The sequence below is a fragment of the Hemitrygon akajei genome, chromosome 20, assembly GCF_048418815.1.
Source record: "Hemitrygon akajei chromosome 20, sHemAka1.3, whole genome shotgun sequence".
NCBI lineage: Eukaryota > Metazoa > Chordata > Chondrichthyes > Myliobatiformes > Dasyatidae > Hemitrygon > Hemitrygon akajei.
This window is the reverse complement of record NC_133143.1, coordinates 44,174,444-44,192,676: the sequence shown is the minus strand read 5'-3', so window position 1 is coordinate 44,192,676 and position 18,233 is coordinate 44,174,444. Positions and strand designations below refer to the sequence as shown.

Below are 18,233 nucleotides of genomic sequence, written 5' to 3'. Positions count from 1 at the left end.
CAAAATAAAAATTTATTATCAGAATACATACATATCACTACATACAACCCTGAATTTTTTTTTTCTGTGGGAATACTTAGCAAATCTATAGAATAGTAACTGTGAACAGGATCTGTAAACTGTAAGCATCTGGAGCTCTAAACAAACAAATACAAATAATAAGTATGAAATAACAAGAAAAAAGAGTCCTTAAATGAGTGCAGTTATTCCCTTTTTTTCAAGAGCCTGATGGTTGAGGGGTAGTAATTATTCTTGAACCTGGTGGTGCGAGTCCTGAGGCACTTGCACCTCATACCTTATGGCAGCAGTGAGAAAAGAGCATGGCTTAAGTGTTGAGGGTCTTGATGATGGTTGCTGCTCTCCTAGGAAACATTTCATGTACAAACGTTTGTAGATGTGCTCAATGGTTGGGAGGGTTTTACCTGTGATGTACTGGGCTGAATCCTTTACCTTCTGTCGGATCTTCCACTCAAAGGCATTGGCATTCCTGTACCAGGCCATAATGCAGCCAGCCAGCACACTTCCCACCACGCATCTATCAATGTTTGGCAAGGTTTCTGATGATGTGCCGAGTCTTCACAAACTCCTGAGGAAGTAGAGGCACTGTTTTCCTTTCTTCGCAAACATATTTATATGTGGGATCCAGGACATTTTTCTGGACAAGTGCTTGGTTGGATTTTAAAAGTTAGGCAAACTCTGGCTAAGAAAGTATCTGCAAAACAAACAGACAGAACACATTAATCTTACTACCTCAAGGTTATAGCATAGTCAATGCACTTTGAGGATAAAAATGCTAATAAAAAGCAGGATTGATCAGGAGCAGTCACCTAGAATGAATTAGCTGTGGGCCTTTTCCTGACATCACTTTCGGTGCTTTTGATGTGCATCTTTGAGGAACAAATACATATATCAGACCAGGCTGAATTCAATGTTCAATCTTTAATCGTTACTGTTGAGTTTCTCAACTGAATCTTGTCTTTCTAAGTGCATTCTGCAGATTGAAATGATTAAACATATTTTATTTATATATTGTTCCTGAGGTCGTTGGAGCACAATAAAAATATGATAAAGATTATTCTGAACCAATCATTACTTGTAATAATAGATGTTTCTCTGGGTTTTATTTTGAAATAAATGAACTTGGTGATGATTTAAAATGGTTGAACCTTGCTCATCTATTAACATCCACGGCAGACTTTCAAAGGATTTAATTTCAGAATTGCCTGGATGTTTCATGACGATATCTATTTTGCACGTTCCACCACACCATCTGCTCATAATATTCTTTAATAATGTGGTAATATTATAATTAAGTTGATGGATTAATTGAAGATAATTGTGATTGAAAATGCCTCAGCTTTCCAACAGAAGTAATGCATTTACTTTATACCAATCCTATCAGTTAGTGAATCATTATCGAGTTATTATTATAAATAGAGCTAATGATTCATAATTGAGTGTGATTTCTTCAACCTCACTTAAAAATAATGCCTGACAATATTAGCATTTAAGTGCTTAACCTAAGTAAGACATTTTATTTATTCCACCAAAATAAGAGGTGTTAATCTATTTAAATATGTTACATTTTCAAATGCTAATAATTACATGTTAGTTATATATTTTTTCTCTCAATTCACTGCATTTACTTGCTCTTTATTTAAAAGAAATGGTTTTGATCTTCATTCCTATTTTTAACATTTCAATAAATATCATCTATTGAATTATAAAGTTCCAAAAAAATTATTTGGATGACAATCCATGTTGGAAGACTGTGTTTGGCCCAGCCAGAGATTTCAACAGAAAACTGCAAGTTGTAGTCACCCATTATCATTATTATTGTGGTCCAGCTGTAGTTGAAAGTAAAAATCTATCATCTGTTGTCTGATTTGCGGGTAATACAATATAATGTTACATACCCCGTAACTGGGTGTCTGACCAGCAGAGAAAGAAGAATCCGTTGGAGTCTGGTGGTACCAAACTAAAGATGTTTATTAGTAAACTACACAATACAATATCAAAAATGCAAATATACATATAAAACAAGTTAGCAGTAATAAACCTAAAAGTGTGGGAATAATAATAATCAATAATAAACAAGCTCTATCGATGTCTAGGGGTAAATGAATTGTCATAGGAAAGTATAGAGTTCAGTTCATAAATGCTGAAGTAGTTATAGTTGTTGTATTGAAATTGTTGGAGAGAGAGAGCGAGCGAGATGTAACAGCAACAGTTGCGGCAGGCAAACCTTTTTGTGGCTTTCTTAATCCGTCGTGTCGTTGTGGTGGTCATTCAGTTATGACCCCTCTGTTCTTCAGTTAGACCGTTCTTCTGTGGTGGACTCGTCACTCTGGCATGAGTGGACACACACACAAGTCCCCACCGGCCCTGCTGTAACACTGTGAGCTTTACTGACCGATCTCCTGGTTCGGTCTCCGAAACCCCCACCTTTCCTGTGGGTTCCCAACACTCAGTCAGTGCCCACTGGTGTGTCTGAAGAGTGTCTCTCCAGACCTGTCTTTTATCCCTGCTCACGGGATCTCAGCTATCCATCAACTCTGAATGACCGTGTCCACCAAATCAGGCCACTCCTGCTATCTCCTGAGGAATGTTAACGAGCAAAGTAAAGTCCTTGTAGTAGAAGGTAAATAATCCAGGAAGAGTCATAATACAGTAAATCAACAGTCTCTCTCCCCCTGTTATCTGTAGCAAATGTTCTTGCCTGGGCTTTATCTCTCTCTCTCATGGGCAGCATAACAACAGCAATAGTTCGTAGTTCTCAGGAGGGGGGTTGGGAATGGTTAACTCTGCACCCCATTGTCCATCAGATCTGTTCATCACTCATAACAATAAGTTGAACTTCACTTCTTCAGCTTGACACCAATGCATATTTAGGGCATAGAGCAGAGGATGGATTTTTACCTAAATCCCCTGCCTAACTTCTAAAGCATAGCTTAATTCACTAGTGTGAAACATATTGCACTTTCATGCCTCCTCTCTCTGTATGAGATTGTCAGCTTAGTGGCAGTTTTGTCTTGATGCCCCAGAACCACTGGGAATTGAATTTAGCTGTCTAAATTCATTTCACCTTGGTCCAAAATAGATAGCAGCTGGATGAGACTTAAATCTTCTCAACCCTAGATGAATTTAATCCCAAATTTTAGATCCCAGAAGTGAATAATCAGCTTCTACCCAGCATTCTGTACTGTCTGTAGCCAAATCATAAGATATTTTGGTTTTATAGTATAAATTTCCATAAAAACACGTGATTGGAAATGTCATAGTTTTGCTTATGTGCTGGCTAGCTTCTGTGACATCAGATGAATTAACATAATTTTAAATAAGTTTAAAAATGAGTATCTCATTAAGAAAAAAGAAAGCATGTTTGTAGATCTTGCTGTACACCAGCCACACTAAAGAAATGGTAGCCTTGGCAGAAGTAGATTGATAAGAATTTAACAGTCTGAACATAAACTTGCTCAGAAATTTCATTCATCAGGTAGAATGGAGATTGGCCCTGTTTCCAAAGTTTAGTGTTAATCAGGAATCATTGCTGCAAAACCAAAGTAAGACAGATGCTAGAAGTGTGGAATAAAACAAAATTCTGCATAAACTAACAAGAAGGTCAGATGGAAAAAAAACTAAGAATTCAAATCAGTGGCCCATAATCAAAAAAATGAAACAGGATAGACATGAAGGGGAAAGAAGAGGGAGAAGCAGTTTGTGCATTGGACTCTGCTTCTGAAATGCAGACTCAAAGGCATTAATATTTACACCTTTCACACCCATCTCTCCTTAACCCCAACCCCTCTCTGATTATGGTTAGGTTAGAAGGCAGGTGGCATTAATTTTTTTTAAAGAATGATGAAATTGGCAAGTGCAGATTACTAGGTAGAGGAAATGCCACAATTCAGGATTTTGTGACCCTTAAAGGTAATAATGACAAATTTGTCAAGAGTGTTTTGACGTTGTGACCACCAGAATAGGTGGTTAGTCGGTAGGGTGTATTTAGGTTTTCATACATGCATCAATAAGGTACCACATGAAAGGTTATTAAACAAAATAAGTGAGATCACTGGGTAATGCACTGATATTTCAATAATCTACAAGAAAAAGAGTAAGTCTCAATGGTTTGTTTTTCTATTTGGGAGGCTCTGACCTTGAGATGCTGCAAGGAAGCCTGTTCTGGGCAGTTTAGGAAAACTTGTCAGGAAGGCTTGTTCTGTTTTGGGGGTGGAGCTGGATTCCTTGGTGTTTGTGTCTGAGGGGAGGATGTTGCAAAAGCTACAGAACATTGTGGACAATCTCTCTCACCACCTCCATGACATGCTGGACAAACAGAGGAGCATGTTTAGTAACAGACTGATTCCACCAACTTGCACTGAATGCCACAGGAGATCCTTTCTTGTGGCTGCAAAACTCTACATCTTCTCCTTAAGTATATAAGTATATGGTTTCATTACACATCTGTATATTGAACTATTACTTTTTAATGTGCATTTTGTATTCTTTTTCATACCTCAATGCTTACATTTTGTATATTAAAATATATATTTCTGACTGAGCAACCCTGCAACAGTAATTTCCTTCAGGACAAATAAAGTCTTATCTTATCTTTACATTCTAGAACCACTGAGCTATGGAAACAGCACACAGTCTATAGTCTCCATAAATCATGAAAAAACTTACATGATTATCAGTGCAGTTTGCATTTCTTGCAACTTGAACTTCTGCTGCCTTTTACATTAATTTAAGAAACACTGCAATAAGTAAAGGACTTGCTCACAAAACTCCCCAACTGAATTAATCAATTAATCTTCATCCAAAGTTACTACTAACTGTACTAATTTTCAGGACTTTAAAAAGATTGAGAGATTGTTGTATTTATTTTTAAATCAGTTTTAGTCCTTTAAATCCAGTGCATTCATTGCTGTTGGATTCATATTGTAATCAGGAAATCTTAGTAATTTTTTAAAATGTTTATCAGCATGCATACAATTTTGGCTCTAAATATGCCAAGGGTTATTCTTTAAAGCAACATTTTACATTTTAGAAACAGTACATTTTAAATCTGGTTGCAGAGGTTCATGGCAGATATTATGATCAGTGGATGCTTGGTGTTGCCTTACTTTCATTTCGTTCAATTTGTTTGGAAATTCTTATTTATGTTTCTGACCATTAGGCTTCAAGAGGTATTTCATAATCTAATAACAATAGTTCTGTTGATGCTTTTCAAATGCTGTTTCAAATGCTTTAGTTGATGATATTCAGGTGAAGGTCTTACAGAAGGGTTGTATTTTTCTGATTATGTTTAATTATTATTTCTGTTATCTTCTCTATAGGTCAAACATGTTAAGTCCTGGGAAGATTTGTTAAGATTCTCTACAGTCCATCACCATCCTGCTTGAGGGATATTTGTTTTCCATAATGTGAATAAGTATCGATGTTTTCCCCAGTGGATGGTCAAGCCATGAAAATGTGTAGATCTTCTCAGGTTGCCTTCTGATACTGGATTAAACTGTGCCAGACCTGCACTTGGAAAAACATTTGACAACAGTAAAGGAATTTCAACCAAACTTGTCTTGGTCTCACCATGAAAATTCCACCCATTCTTCCTTTGTGTTTGGTGCTGCTCTGCCTTGGGATTTTTTGCTTCGCATCAACTCTCCAGAACACTATTAAGCTGACAAGAAATCAAAACAAGCATTTGGAGGAAGAGAAAGAAGTACATCATCGACCTAAGCGTGGTTGGGTCTGGAACCAATTCTTTGTTTTAGAAGAACATATAGGACCAGAAGCTCAGTACGTGGGCAAGGTAAGTTTACAGCTGCACATTGTCACATTAATAAATAATTCTTAAGGTTATTCCTTTCAAATCACATCACTGGTGAAAAGTTAAATCTGGTTAATAAATTCTCAATTGTCCTATTCTAACAAATATTTATCAGACATTTTTTAGTTAAAAGAAGCACAGATCACATCCCCTGGATGCAAACTTTGCCATGGTCATTTGGCAGATTCCAAAAAAAACAAGGCCCAGATTTCATGAAGTATACCCCGTTGAATTTAAGAATATTTTTTCCCACGTTAAGTGATATTTAAAAGCATTGGACAGATTAATTATGGACATTTTCCAATTGCTTGAGTTGCATTTACAAGAGTGTATAGAGTTGGAAGGAGATGAAATATTTTTTTATTTGTAGAGTGAGTTAATTAGAACTAGACTGCACTGCTTGAGAGGGCAGTGATCTACAACAGATGTGAAGGTTTAATTGAATAATATTTTTCAAAGAGCCAGCACAAGCATAATGGGTTGAACAGCTTGATTGTGTGCTGTATGATTCTATTGCCTGGAAGTTGATCCCTGGTTGGTAGTACTGGTGTCAGTTGAGTGTATTTCAGAGGTAGAATGCAGTGTGTGATGAAATAACCTTATAGTGAGTTTAGTATTGCCAACCAAGAATTCAATTTTAGGTATTTGATCTCTGATGTTCTAACCTGCTTAATTGTATGAAGTTATTACATTTTTATGAACTTTGCTCAAAATTAACTTTAATGTGTTGCACTAAATTATGTAGTCAGAGTGTTTTAGCCACTTGTTCAAACTTTCTAATACGGTTAATGATATAAAAACTTTGTACATGTTGCTTTATATATTTTGCAGCTAATTACTGTTCTTGAAACAGAAAATGATTGATACACAGTAGTTTATTAGTGACTTTATCTAAAAGCCAAAAATATTTTGTTTTTGTTTGTGGAACTTGTCATGTTGCTGACATCAAATGACTAGTTCATTGCAAATAATGATGATCTAGTGCCAAAAGGGTGGCAATTACTGTAGGTAAACATTCACCATTCTGATAATGTCTAATATTCACCATTGAATAAATATTCATTACTGGTGTAACAAACACACACTAATAGAGCAAATAAATTGAATGTTTGGTAGCTAATACTGGAAACAATTATAGTAGATACCTGTGGTTGACTATTGAAGCAGGTGTTTATTAAATAATTTGGTGTTGTTAAGTATCATGAAGAAACTATTTGTCATTTATAATGCTTCTCTGATGTATTGTTTTCTTTTGATTTGGTTATATTTTAAGTTTCATACTGTGCAGTCAAGCTAATGTGAGCATTGATAACTGATAAATAAAAAGTAAATGAAAAATGTTTTCTTCTGTGGAATACCATTACTATTCCCAAAATTACATTTTTATTTATTGTTCATTGTTCAGGGTAACAAAACCTTAAATGAAGATTTCAAATGCTTCATACTTCCAAAGTTGATTCAGACAGATACATTAAGTTGCTTTCATCTGCCATATTAAAAAGGGGTAGTGTTTCCTGGATTTCACACTGTTTTAATGAACTGGGTTATTTTTTTCTGTATAACATACCTGGATTCCACATAATGAGATTGCCATTTCCCAACTTCAACCATCTTTGGCAGACCAGTTAAAACACTTTCCCAGCTCTTTGTCCAAAGTAATGAGACAATTGAAATTCATTCAATCTCACTGAATATATCAAACAAATCTCAAAAAAGCTTGTGTGAATATTCTTGTCCAAGTATCGTGTCTGTGATTTTTTTTCCGATGTGTGCCCTGAATATCAGCAAGACCAAGAATTTGATTGTGGACTTCAGGAAGTCAGGAGTGAAAATAAGCCTTATTCTGATTTACTTGAAATAATCTATTGATATTTCTTGGTGGATTCTACTAGGAAAATGTTAGACAACTGGTTGTTTTAGAATATAAATTACAGTAGTATTCACTTTGTCAAGGGAAATATGGAATGAACACAAAACATGTTTATTGTACTTCTCCACAAGGGAAAAAAAAACTATTTGAGTTGATTTTGAGTTATTTATTATCAGATGTTAGCTAATGGTCACTTTCCTATATTTAAGATCTTTGCCATATTTGAAATGACTGCTAGCTAAAATGAAGTAAATACCAGATATATATTTTAAATGATTAATAAATAAAATACAACTGCACTGAAAAATCCAAATTAATGAAATAATATTATTCCATGACATGTTTTAAAACATGATCACATTTAAATATGCATTTCTTTCCATGTGATATAACTATGAGATAAATTAGTTACATTTGCACTTGTTTTCATGCTTATGTGTTACCTGTCCCGTGAGATTCTCGTGAGCATGATGTAATTGTCTCGTGATATTGGTATGATGTAATTGTCTCCTGATAGTGGGGTGATGTGATGTCACATGATGCCATGTTCCAGCCGGTATAAAAGGGGAGACCATAGTTTGTTGCGTAGTTGTTTTGTTGGGGAGCCACAGTCAGTGGTTACGTAATCGCAGAAGGGGAGAGAGAGTCGAGAGAGAGAGAGTGAAGATTTGCAGCTTCATACGAACCCAAAGAATTGGGTAAAAATCAGCAGCGTTCTGTGAATTTTAAACATGACTGACATTTGGAATAATCCATACGGGGACTGTGACACGTATGTTTGGTTAACCCCTGCAAGGTCTCAGGTGTGTGGTGTCCACCTCCGGTGTAAGTTCAGTCACTCTGAGAAATCTTATTCTTCGTGATCTCTCCGGAAAAGGCATTTCTCCGCTGGGATCTACATCAGCAGTTTCGTCTTCTTCAAGAATCGTGTCATCGCTGGTTCAGGAAGTCTCTCCTCTCACTTACTTTATGAATCATATGGACTTATTAAACTACCACTTTAAGACTGTGCTTGAGTAAGATCTGTTAAGAATTGTCTTTAAGTTTGACTGTTTGATAACTATAGATGCATAACACTGTTAACTTACATTTAAGTTAGTCGTTTGTTTACTTTTCAATGTTTTTGAGTAGTGGTTAATAAATGTTATTGTTTATTTATAAAAACTCGACTCAATTTCATATCTATTGCTGCTGGTGTGTAACATATTAAAACGTATCATACTATAATTGTATTTTCCACTGGTGGCTATGGTTCAATATTTGACTTTAGGAGAGGAACTGTGCCTTCATGTTTGGTTGTCTTCTGTTTTATAAATTCTTAGTATTCTCTCCTATCACTAGAACTAGAAATGATAGATTAACAATTTTGATTTTACTTAACTTTACCTGAAAAACTAAAAACAAAAAATACCGGAAATACTCTAGACAGCATCTTTGGAGTGAGAATTTGACTTGCATTTCAGGTTGGTGACCTTTCATCAGAATAATAAAAAGTTCTATTAAGAAAATCAAGCTGAGGATTAGGGACAGGAGTGGAGATGACAAGATTCAGAGAAACAGAATGAATCAAATGCTACGGGTACCAGCTGATAGAAGGTGAGAAAGGCTCATAAATCATTGTCTGTTTGGAGAAGATGTAAATAGAGAGAGCTGAAAGCAACAGAGAGAATAAAATAACATGCTGAAATTGTGAGACCATACTGTTCCAAGTTGATGACTTCTCAATCTGAACTGACTATTCCTCATGTAAACTGGAAAGGTTAGCTATCTAGAATTGTTCAAAGTATGTAGAGTGCTGAGGTTTGTTTTGTGCTTTGTTGGAAGATGAAATGCTGTCTTTGATCTTAAGCTGGAGTTCATTAAAACAGTATATGAGACCATAGAAAGAGAACTGTGAGTTGAAGTGGGTTGAAGAATTAAAGTGGGAGGTACAGAGTTACCAAATGGATTGAATAGGTGTGTTCTACAACATGGTCATTTAGGATGCTTTTGGTTTCTCCACTATAAAGATCACCAAATTCACTTAGCCCATTTGGAAGATGTATAAGTAAATGGCTACTTCACCCGGAAGGAGCATTTATATCTCTCTATGGTGAAAAGGTGCATAGGTTGTACTGGATAGATCTGCTGCAATTAATAAACCTTACCCATCTGCTATCAGCTGGTAAAACCTTTTTCTATGAGGGTATGTAGAGTGAACTTGGTTGTTTCTGCTTGGAGTGAAGAAGGATGAGTGGCAACTTGAAAAGGGGTTGTACAAGATGGTAAGAGGCATAGATTCAGAAAAGAGCCAGAGATTTTTTATTCCCCAGGGCAGAAATGGCTAATACAAGAGAGCATAATTATTGGGTGAATGGAAGAGAGTCAGAGGTAAGTTTGTTACACAGAGAACGGTGAGTGCATGGAACACCTACCAGAAGTGGTAGAGGCAGATACATTAGGTGCACTTAAGAAACTCTTAGATAGGCACATGGATGATAGAAAAGTGGAAGGCTATGTAGGAGGGAAGGGTTAGAGTGATATTAGAGTAGGTTATAAAGTCGACTCAGCATCGTACTGTATGTGTTGTGATGTTCTGTGCTCTGTGTTCTGATGAGCACCATTCAGGTAAGTTGTTCTGCCTTGGCTTCCATCCTCGCAGAGTTTCTCTTTGTCTTCTCCAACCTTGCACCTCTGCCTTAGTTCTAACTTTTTCTAGTTCTGATAAAAAGATCATCCATCTGACAAGCTAACTTTATTTCTCTCTGCACAGATACAGCCTGGCTTGTTGATTTAATGTTTGCTGTTTTGATTTCAAGTTTCCAGCAATTGCCGTTTTGCTTTTGCTTTTTTTTATAATTGCTAAATGCGTAATTGACTGAAGTATTATTCTTCGTTCAAAAAAGAGGCTTGCAGCCAATTATTTAAATTGCAATTCTCAGAATAAAATCTGATCCAAGCTAATTTCTTGGCAAACAAGTAGCATCCAGCTGCAGTTGAAACAGACCTTAGCTAAAACACTCATTTAAACATGCAACATCATTCAAACAACTCCTGCCATTAATTATTGATAAGGCATTGACTGCAATTAACAGAAATATTTAACAGGTTTTTCCTCTCCAAAAGGACAAGCAGCCACACATCTAAATACTACAGATGCTGGGAACCAAGTCAAAACAGAAACAAAGCCGATTAGCATTTGTCTGGCAGCTTAAGGCCCTATGTCGGCTATTGATGAATATTTGGCTAGTGGAAAAGCTCCACCTAGAATAATTACTTTGTTTTGAGGATACTCCCTTCTGATTGTAGAGAGCACTCATTAAAAAATCAGAGACTGATATTGTACGTTGTCTCTGCGCACTAGTTGTTTGTACAAAATGTAATCTTGCTTCCAATAACATTTAGAACAAGAGTGAAATCATCTGCCTTGTCAATGTACACCCCCATATGTAGATATCCACAGGCTCAAAGCAAAATGAAGATGGAGAGATTTGTGTAATTCATACAATTATTTGAAGAATGTTCTAATATTCCACCCCTGTGAACTTCCAAGCAGTTGAAAACAGAAGTATTAATTTCTCACAGTTTATTCATTCGTGAGAAGAAATTATGAATTTTTGGAGTTAACATCTTTTATCGCTGAACTAAGCATGTACTGTATACAACACAATTGTGAAACTGGGTCTCTGACAAAATTTGATGAAAGTGGTCACAATTTAGTATAGTAGGCATAACTTAATCCGGAAATAATTCAGTAAGAAAACCTCATCCTGGAAAGTTGCAAATAAATTGTTAAATCTGCATGTTTTGATTTTGTACATAGGGAATTAGGGGCTAAAGGTGATCTTTTGATAAAGCTGGCAGACAGTGTGTGGTGAACTACATATACCTGTCTGGAAACGCCCCTTGATGACTGCTCCTGTGGCTCCTCCCACAGACCCCTGTATAAAGGTGATGGAGGTCTGAGCCCAGCCTCTCTGTCTCCAGGATGTAGTATAGTGGTCACTCACTGCTTGTTCCTTCTTCCAGTCAATAAAAGCCGATATCTCGCCTTTACGTCTCAGAGTGAGTTATTGATGGTGCATCACAGTGTAACTAAAACTTACATGCATGAAATCTATTTTACTCCATCCTTTTACATAACACCCTGGCTTTATACTACTTGCAGTTTAATTGGAAATCTGCATCGCATTGGAAATCAGAGAATTAAATTTAGTATAACTACAGAGGTTCCCCTGCAGTACAAGGAGAGAGTGGGTGTAAAATTGTGTTGTGACAGGAGCAGAAACAGCATTAATAGTGTGTATAATTACAGCATGAGAGCTATACATAGGTAGTTGGTATCAAAATATGGAACATGAATTTTTAATACAAGAAATTGGCAAAAAACAGGTAAAATGTGACAGCAAGAAATCGTGGTGACAAATAAAACTATGCGAACATCTTATAGTATTGTAAATAATTACAATAAATTAGGCATCTGGGTTTGTCCTCTGTAAAATGCCAGCCATATATTTAAACTTGTTACCATAAATAGTCACCAAACTCCAATTTGATGTGAAAATATCTTAACTTTAAACTACACATGAATAATCCTGAAGACAAAGTAGACTTTTAGGATGATGTCATATATCATGATTCCAGATATATTGTCGTTTATTCTGAGAACTGTATTGTACCAAGTCCATTGAAGGTCAACTCATTGGTTGCTACTTTCAAGTCCAATGTTCAATTTCAAAATAAATGTATTAGCAAACATAAAATGCATATGTAACCTTATATTACCTTGAGATTTGTTTTCTGAAACCATTTAAAATGAAAGAGAAATACAAAACAATTTATGAAAAGCTATACATAAACAGGCAAAGACTGACAAACAGCCAATGTGCAAAAGAAGACAAACTTTGCAAATAAAAAATACTGAGAACATCAGTTGTTATAAGTCCTTGAAAGTGAGTCTGTAGGTCGTAGAATCAGTTCAGAGTAGTGTGTTTGAAGTTATCCACTTTAAAATTAATTATCAAATTAAATGATGGTGGCTGGACTTTGATATTGTGATTCTTTGTGAAAGAGATGGATAAAAGAACTTCAGTAAGCTAGTTCAATTACCTTTCTTATTTTGCTTTTTAAATATAGGGCTATCGAGTGACATTTATCTCAAAATTGCTTCCCAATCACTAGTATTCACTTCAGCATATTATATTGTGTACATAATCTTCACTCCCAGCTTTCATTGGTTAATAGAATGAATTCCCAAGGCAGTGTGAGACCATATTTCATGTTTATCATTGCTTATAAAGATTATAATTCTAGATTTGTGTTGCTAGGTCAAAGAGTAGAGGACAATTTTACTTGAATACTTTGGATGCTCAGGAGCCAAAATGATACCTTGCAAGTCACAGTTAAAACTAATTTATTAACAAACTACATATATGTTACATTGAGATTCATTTTTTGCAGGCATTTACAGAAAAAAAAGAAATGCAATAGAATTTATGAAAAACTATAAATAAAGACTGATAACAACAAAAGTGCAAAAGAAGACAATTTGTGCAAATAAGAAATCAATCAACCAATCAATCCTAAATTATATTCTACCCAAAACCCCAAAATTGAACAAAATGGAACAGGCACACCAGGTGTTTTTGTGCAGGAAGGGGGATTTGGGAGTTGATGTGCCTCTTCAATTTTTTGTTCATCTTTGGGTGGGATATTGGGGGTTGATGATCGTGCTGCCTTTCTTTTCTTTCTTGGTTTCATGGCTATCCGGAGAAGAAGAATTTCAAGTTGTATACTTTGATAATAAATGAATCATTGAACTTTTGAACCTTTTGCTTTCATCGGCATTTAACTCAAAATACTACTTTTGTGAAAGATTGGAAAATCATACCAGGAAAATTGGGAAGGGGATAAACTGGATTTCAGCCAAAAGTAGACAAGCGAAAACAGGTTACTGAGAAACAGTTAGAGAATGGGACTATTGGAATAATTCTGAGAGCTGGGACAGAGTTAATGTGTTGAACGATCTTTTCATTTTGTTAGAAATACATGAAATATGTGATTTCATAAAATATGTGGGAAGACATTTCTTCACTTGGAGGAAAGTAAATCTGAAAATCTCTGCAAGGGAGTTGTGGAGATTCAGTTATTGATTGTAGAAAATAAACGTAATCAACTGCAATGGGATTACTGTAGGAAAGTGATGCTGCAGTAGAAACAGAGTTAAATGGGAGCAAGTGCAGGTAATTGAATATCACATTCTGTTTCCATTTCTTACGTTCTAAGACTCACCACATTACATCTGCTGGATTCAGTTCTACTTATTTCTTAACATTAACTTTTTTTAAATCCATAAATACTAAATAATATGTCTGGATGATATAGCCTGTGTATTCTATAAATATTCTCATCAATGTCAGAAGAAATTTAAATTGTAAAAACTTGTAGTTCTGTGGTGTCTGTAGTGCAATGAAACATTATAGGAATATTATTAAACAAAATTTATATTGAAGTCATACATTAGCATTGGAGTATAACATTCCCAATGAAACCATCATGTGAAGATTATGTTCCAAAATGTGTCAAAGAGATTTGAAAAGTCAGGTGAAGAAAATAAAAACCATGCAGATGCTGGAAATCTGAAATAAAACCAAAAACGCTGGGGAACAAAAACTCAGAAGATCAAGTAGCGTGTTTAGAAAGAGAAACATTTGACATTATAGTTTGTAAAGCTTCCATCAATACTGAGAAACTGAGAAGGAGCGAAAGCGATGTTAGACCAGCTAACAGTGAGGGAGGGGGAGTGAAAAGGATGGGAAAGAGGAACATCAGTAATGGGATGAAATTATGTAACTAACTACCCCGGTATGTCTTTGGGCTGTGGGAAGAAACTGGAACACCTACGAAAACCCACACATTCCGTGGGTAGGCTGAACAATTATTTTAAAGATGATGCCAGGATTGAACTCTAAACTGCAATGCTTGAGCTGCAGTAGTGTTGGGCTAACTGCTACGCTACCATGCATGGTCAAGAGTTCCAGTTGTTGTTCATATCAAACGTCAGAATGGGGAAGAAATCAGATCTCAGTGACTTGGACTATGAAATAATTTTTGATGCCAGATGCATGGTTTGAGTATCTAGAAACTTCTTATCTCATGGGATTTTCACACACAACAGTCTCTAGAGTGTACAGAAGATGGTGTGAAAACAAAAAAAAAATACAGTCAGTGGCAGTTCTGTGGGTGAAAATGCCTTGTAAATGAGAGAGGACTGAGGACAATGGCCAGACTGCTTCAAGCTGACAGGAAGGTGACAGTAACACATACAACTTCATGTTACAACAGTGGTGTGCAGACGAGCATCTCTGAATGCACAACATGTCAAACTTTGAAGAGGATAGGCTACTGCAGTGGAAGACAATGAACATACACTCAGCTGTGACTATATGACTCACAGAAGGTATCTAATAAGATGGCCACTAAGTGTATAAATGAAAGAAAAATGGGAGCAAAAAATGTTAAAATGGACAGTCTTGATATAATAGGAAAAACAAGCAAGTTATCTGAAATGAGGGAATTTAATATTGAGTCCTGCTGGCCGCAACATGCTCAGGCAAGGAATGAGGTGTTGTTACTCGAGCTTGTGTTGTGTCTCATTATAAAATGCACAGAAAACCATAGACAGAGAAGTCAGAGTGGAATTGTGATAGTAAATTAAAGTGATAGGCAACTGAAAACCCAGGATCCTTTTTTTGATGTGACATAAGTACAGGTGCTTCTCAAAAAGGCCATTCAAATTAACTTTGGTTTCCCCAGTGTAGTAGAGACCACACTGTGAACATCAAGCACAATACACTGTAAATGGAAAGTGTCAATGTTCTAAGAATCAGTAACGCTTTTTGTGATCTGCTGTTATATTTAGAGTATCAATGCTCTGATAGTCAGTGAAGCATCTTCTTTATCTGCAGTATTTGATAAAGAGAAAGATAATCAGCTGATAGAAGTATAATTCAAAATTCTACCTGGAAACTGAAAATAAAGAGTTTATCTATTCAATGTTTCCCATGTTAAACTTGAATTTACCATCTTCATCACCACTATGATGTGTCAGTGCACTCTGACCTTTGAACACTTGGGAAACTGAACCATAATTATGTCCAGCTAGTGGTTCTGACATCCACCATTATGAGGTGCTTCAATTCATCTACAGCCTCCCATACAACCTCGACCCACTACAGTTTGCCCCCTTGACCAGGAGGTCTACGACAGACACAAATATCTCGAGCATCTGGACAGGAACGGCACCTTGTTAGACTACTGCAAAGCCGTCAGTATTATAGTTCCAAACAAACTGTTAGATCTGGTACTCAACACCTCCTTTTACAATCGTATTGTTGAATTCCTGATCAGCAGACCGCAATTAATAAGGATAAGCAGCAACATCTCCACCACAATTATTCTCGACAGTGGTGCCCCAAAATCGTGATGAATCAGAGTACGGGAAGGAAATAGACAACATAGTGACATGGTGTCATGACAATGACATTTCTCTCATTATCAGCAAAACAAAAGAACTGGTTGTTGACTTCAGGAAGTGGACTATTGCACATTGTCCTTGTTTACATCAACATTACTGAAGTGGAGAGGGTTGGGAACTTCAAATTCCTAGCAGTGAACATCAACAATAGCCTGTCCTCCTCAAACCACATTGATTCTGCAGCCAAGAAAGCCCACCACTGCCTTTATTTCTTCAAGAGTCTTAAAAGCTCAGCACATCACAGGAACCAGAAATTCTAGGCCAGTTATCCTGACTTCACTGGTTGGGAAATGCTGGAGTCCATTATTAACGATGAGGTTTTGAGATTATTGGAGGCACATGATAAAATAGGCCAAAGACAGCATCGTTTCCTTAAGGGGATATCTTGCCTGACAAATCTGTTAGAATTATTTCAGGAAATAACAAGCAGAGGATGTTGTACCCACTTGGATTTACAAAAGGCATTTGATAAGGTGCCACACATAAGACTGCTTAGCAAGGTAAGACTCGATGGCATTATAGGAAAGATACATGGACAGAGGAATGTCTGACAGCCAGGAGGCAATGAGTGGGAATACTGGGGTCTTTTCTGATTGGTTGCCAGTGAGTAGTGATGTTCCTCAGGGGTCAGTATTGGGACTGCTACTTTTCACATTGTTTGTTAGTGATTTAGATAATGGAATTGGTGGTTTTGTGGCAGAGTTTGTGGAAAATAAGAAGAAAGGTGGAGGGGTAGGTACTGCTGAGGAACCAATGAGATTGCAGCAGGAATTAGACAAACTGGAAGACAACTGGCAGATGGAATACAGTGTTGGGAAATGTATGATAATGCTTTTTGGTAAAAGGAACAATCGTGCTGAATATTACCTAAATGAGTAGAAGGTTCAACCATCAGAGTGCAGAGGGAGTTAGAAGTCCTCGGCAAGACCCTAAAAGGTCAATTTACAGGTTGAGTCTGTGGTAGAGAAGGCAAGTGCAATGTTGGCATTTACTTCAAGGGGAATAGAATATAAAAGCAAGGAGATGATGTTGAGCCTTTATAAGACACTAGTCAGGCCACACTTGGGAGTATCGTCAACAGTTTTGAACAGACAGAAAGCAGCAGAGGAGGTTCATGAGGATGATTTTGGGAATAAAGTGGTTAACATGCGAGGAGTGTTTGGACATGTACTTACTGGAATTCAGAAGAATGCGGGGGAATCTCATTGAAACCTTCTGAATGTTGAAAGGACTAGATAGGTTAGATGGTGGATGTGCAGAGGATGTTTCCTATGGTGGGGGTATCCAGAACTAGGGGGTACAGCATCAAATTTGAGGGGTGACCTTTTAGAACAGATGTAAGGAGGAATTTTTTTAGCCAGAGAGTAGTAAATCTGTGGAATGCTCTGCCACAGACTGTGGTGGAGGCCAAGTCTGAAGGTATACTTAGGAAGAAGTTGATATTTTCCTGATCAGTCAGGACATCAAAAGATATGGCGAGGAGGCAGGTGCATGGGGTTGAGTGGGATCTGGGATCTGGGATCAGCCCTGATGGAATGGCAGAGCAGACTCAATGGGCTGAATGGCCTAATTCTTCCCCTATGTCTTATGATCTTATAGTCTTATGGATTGGCTGACTGGCAAGAGGCAAAGAGTAGGAAAAAAAGGGGCCTTTTTTGGTTGACTGCCAATGAGTAATGGTGTTTCACAGGGGTCAGTATTGTGACTGATTACTTTTATATTGTATGTCAATAATTTGGATGATGAAATTGACGGTTCTATGGCCAGGTTTGCAGACAATAGGAAGATAGTTGGAGAGCTGGTAGTATTGTGTAAACAAGGTGTCTACAGAAGGACTTAGACAGTTTGGGAGAATGGACAAAGAAGTGAGAGATGGAATATAGTAGGGAAATGTATCATCATGCACTTTGGTAGAGGGAATAAAGGGATAGACTATTTTCTAAATGGGGGAAAAATTCAAAAATCAGAGATACAAAGGGACTTGGAAGTCCTCGTGCAGGATTCCCTAAAGGTTAACT

At 36.7% G+C, this 18,233-nt stretch overlaps 1 protein-coding gene across 8 annotated transcripts in view; it reads left to right on the top strand.

Annotated features, from left to right (window-relative positions):
- Positions 1–18,233, top strand: part of LOC140713762 (cadherin-18) — a 638,248-nt gene that overhangs the window by 438,373 nt on the left and 181,642 nt on the right. For all 8 annotated transcript variants that reach the window (XM_073024255.1, XM_073024253.1, XM_073024256.1 and 5 more), the window contains one exon: positions 5,340–5,812. In XM_073024255.1, coding sequence (XP_072880356.1) covers positions 5,591–5,812 — 222 coding nt within the window. In that variant the 5' untranslated portion in view covers positions 5,340–5,590. The remainder of the gene's footprint in view (positions 1–5,339; positions 5,813–18,233) is intronic.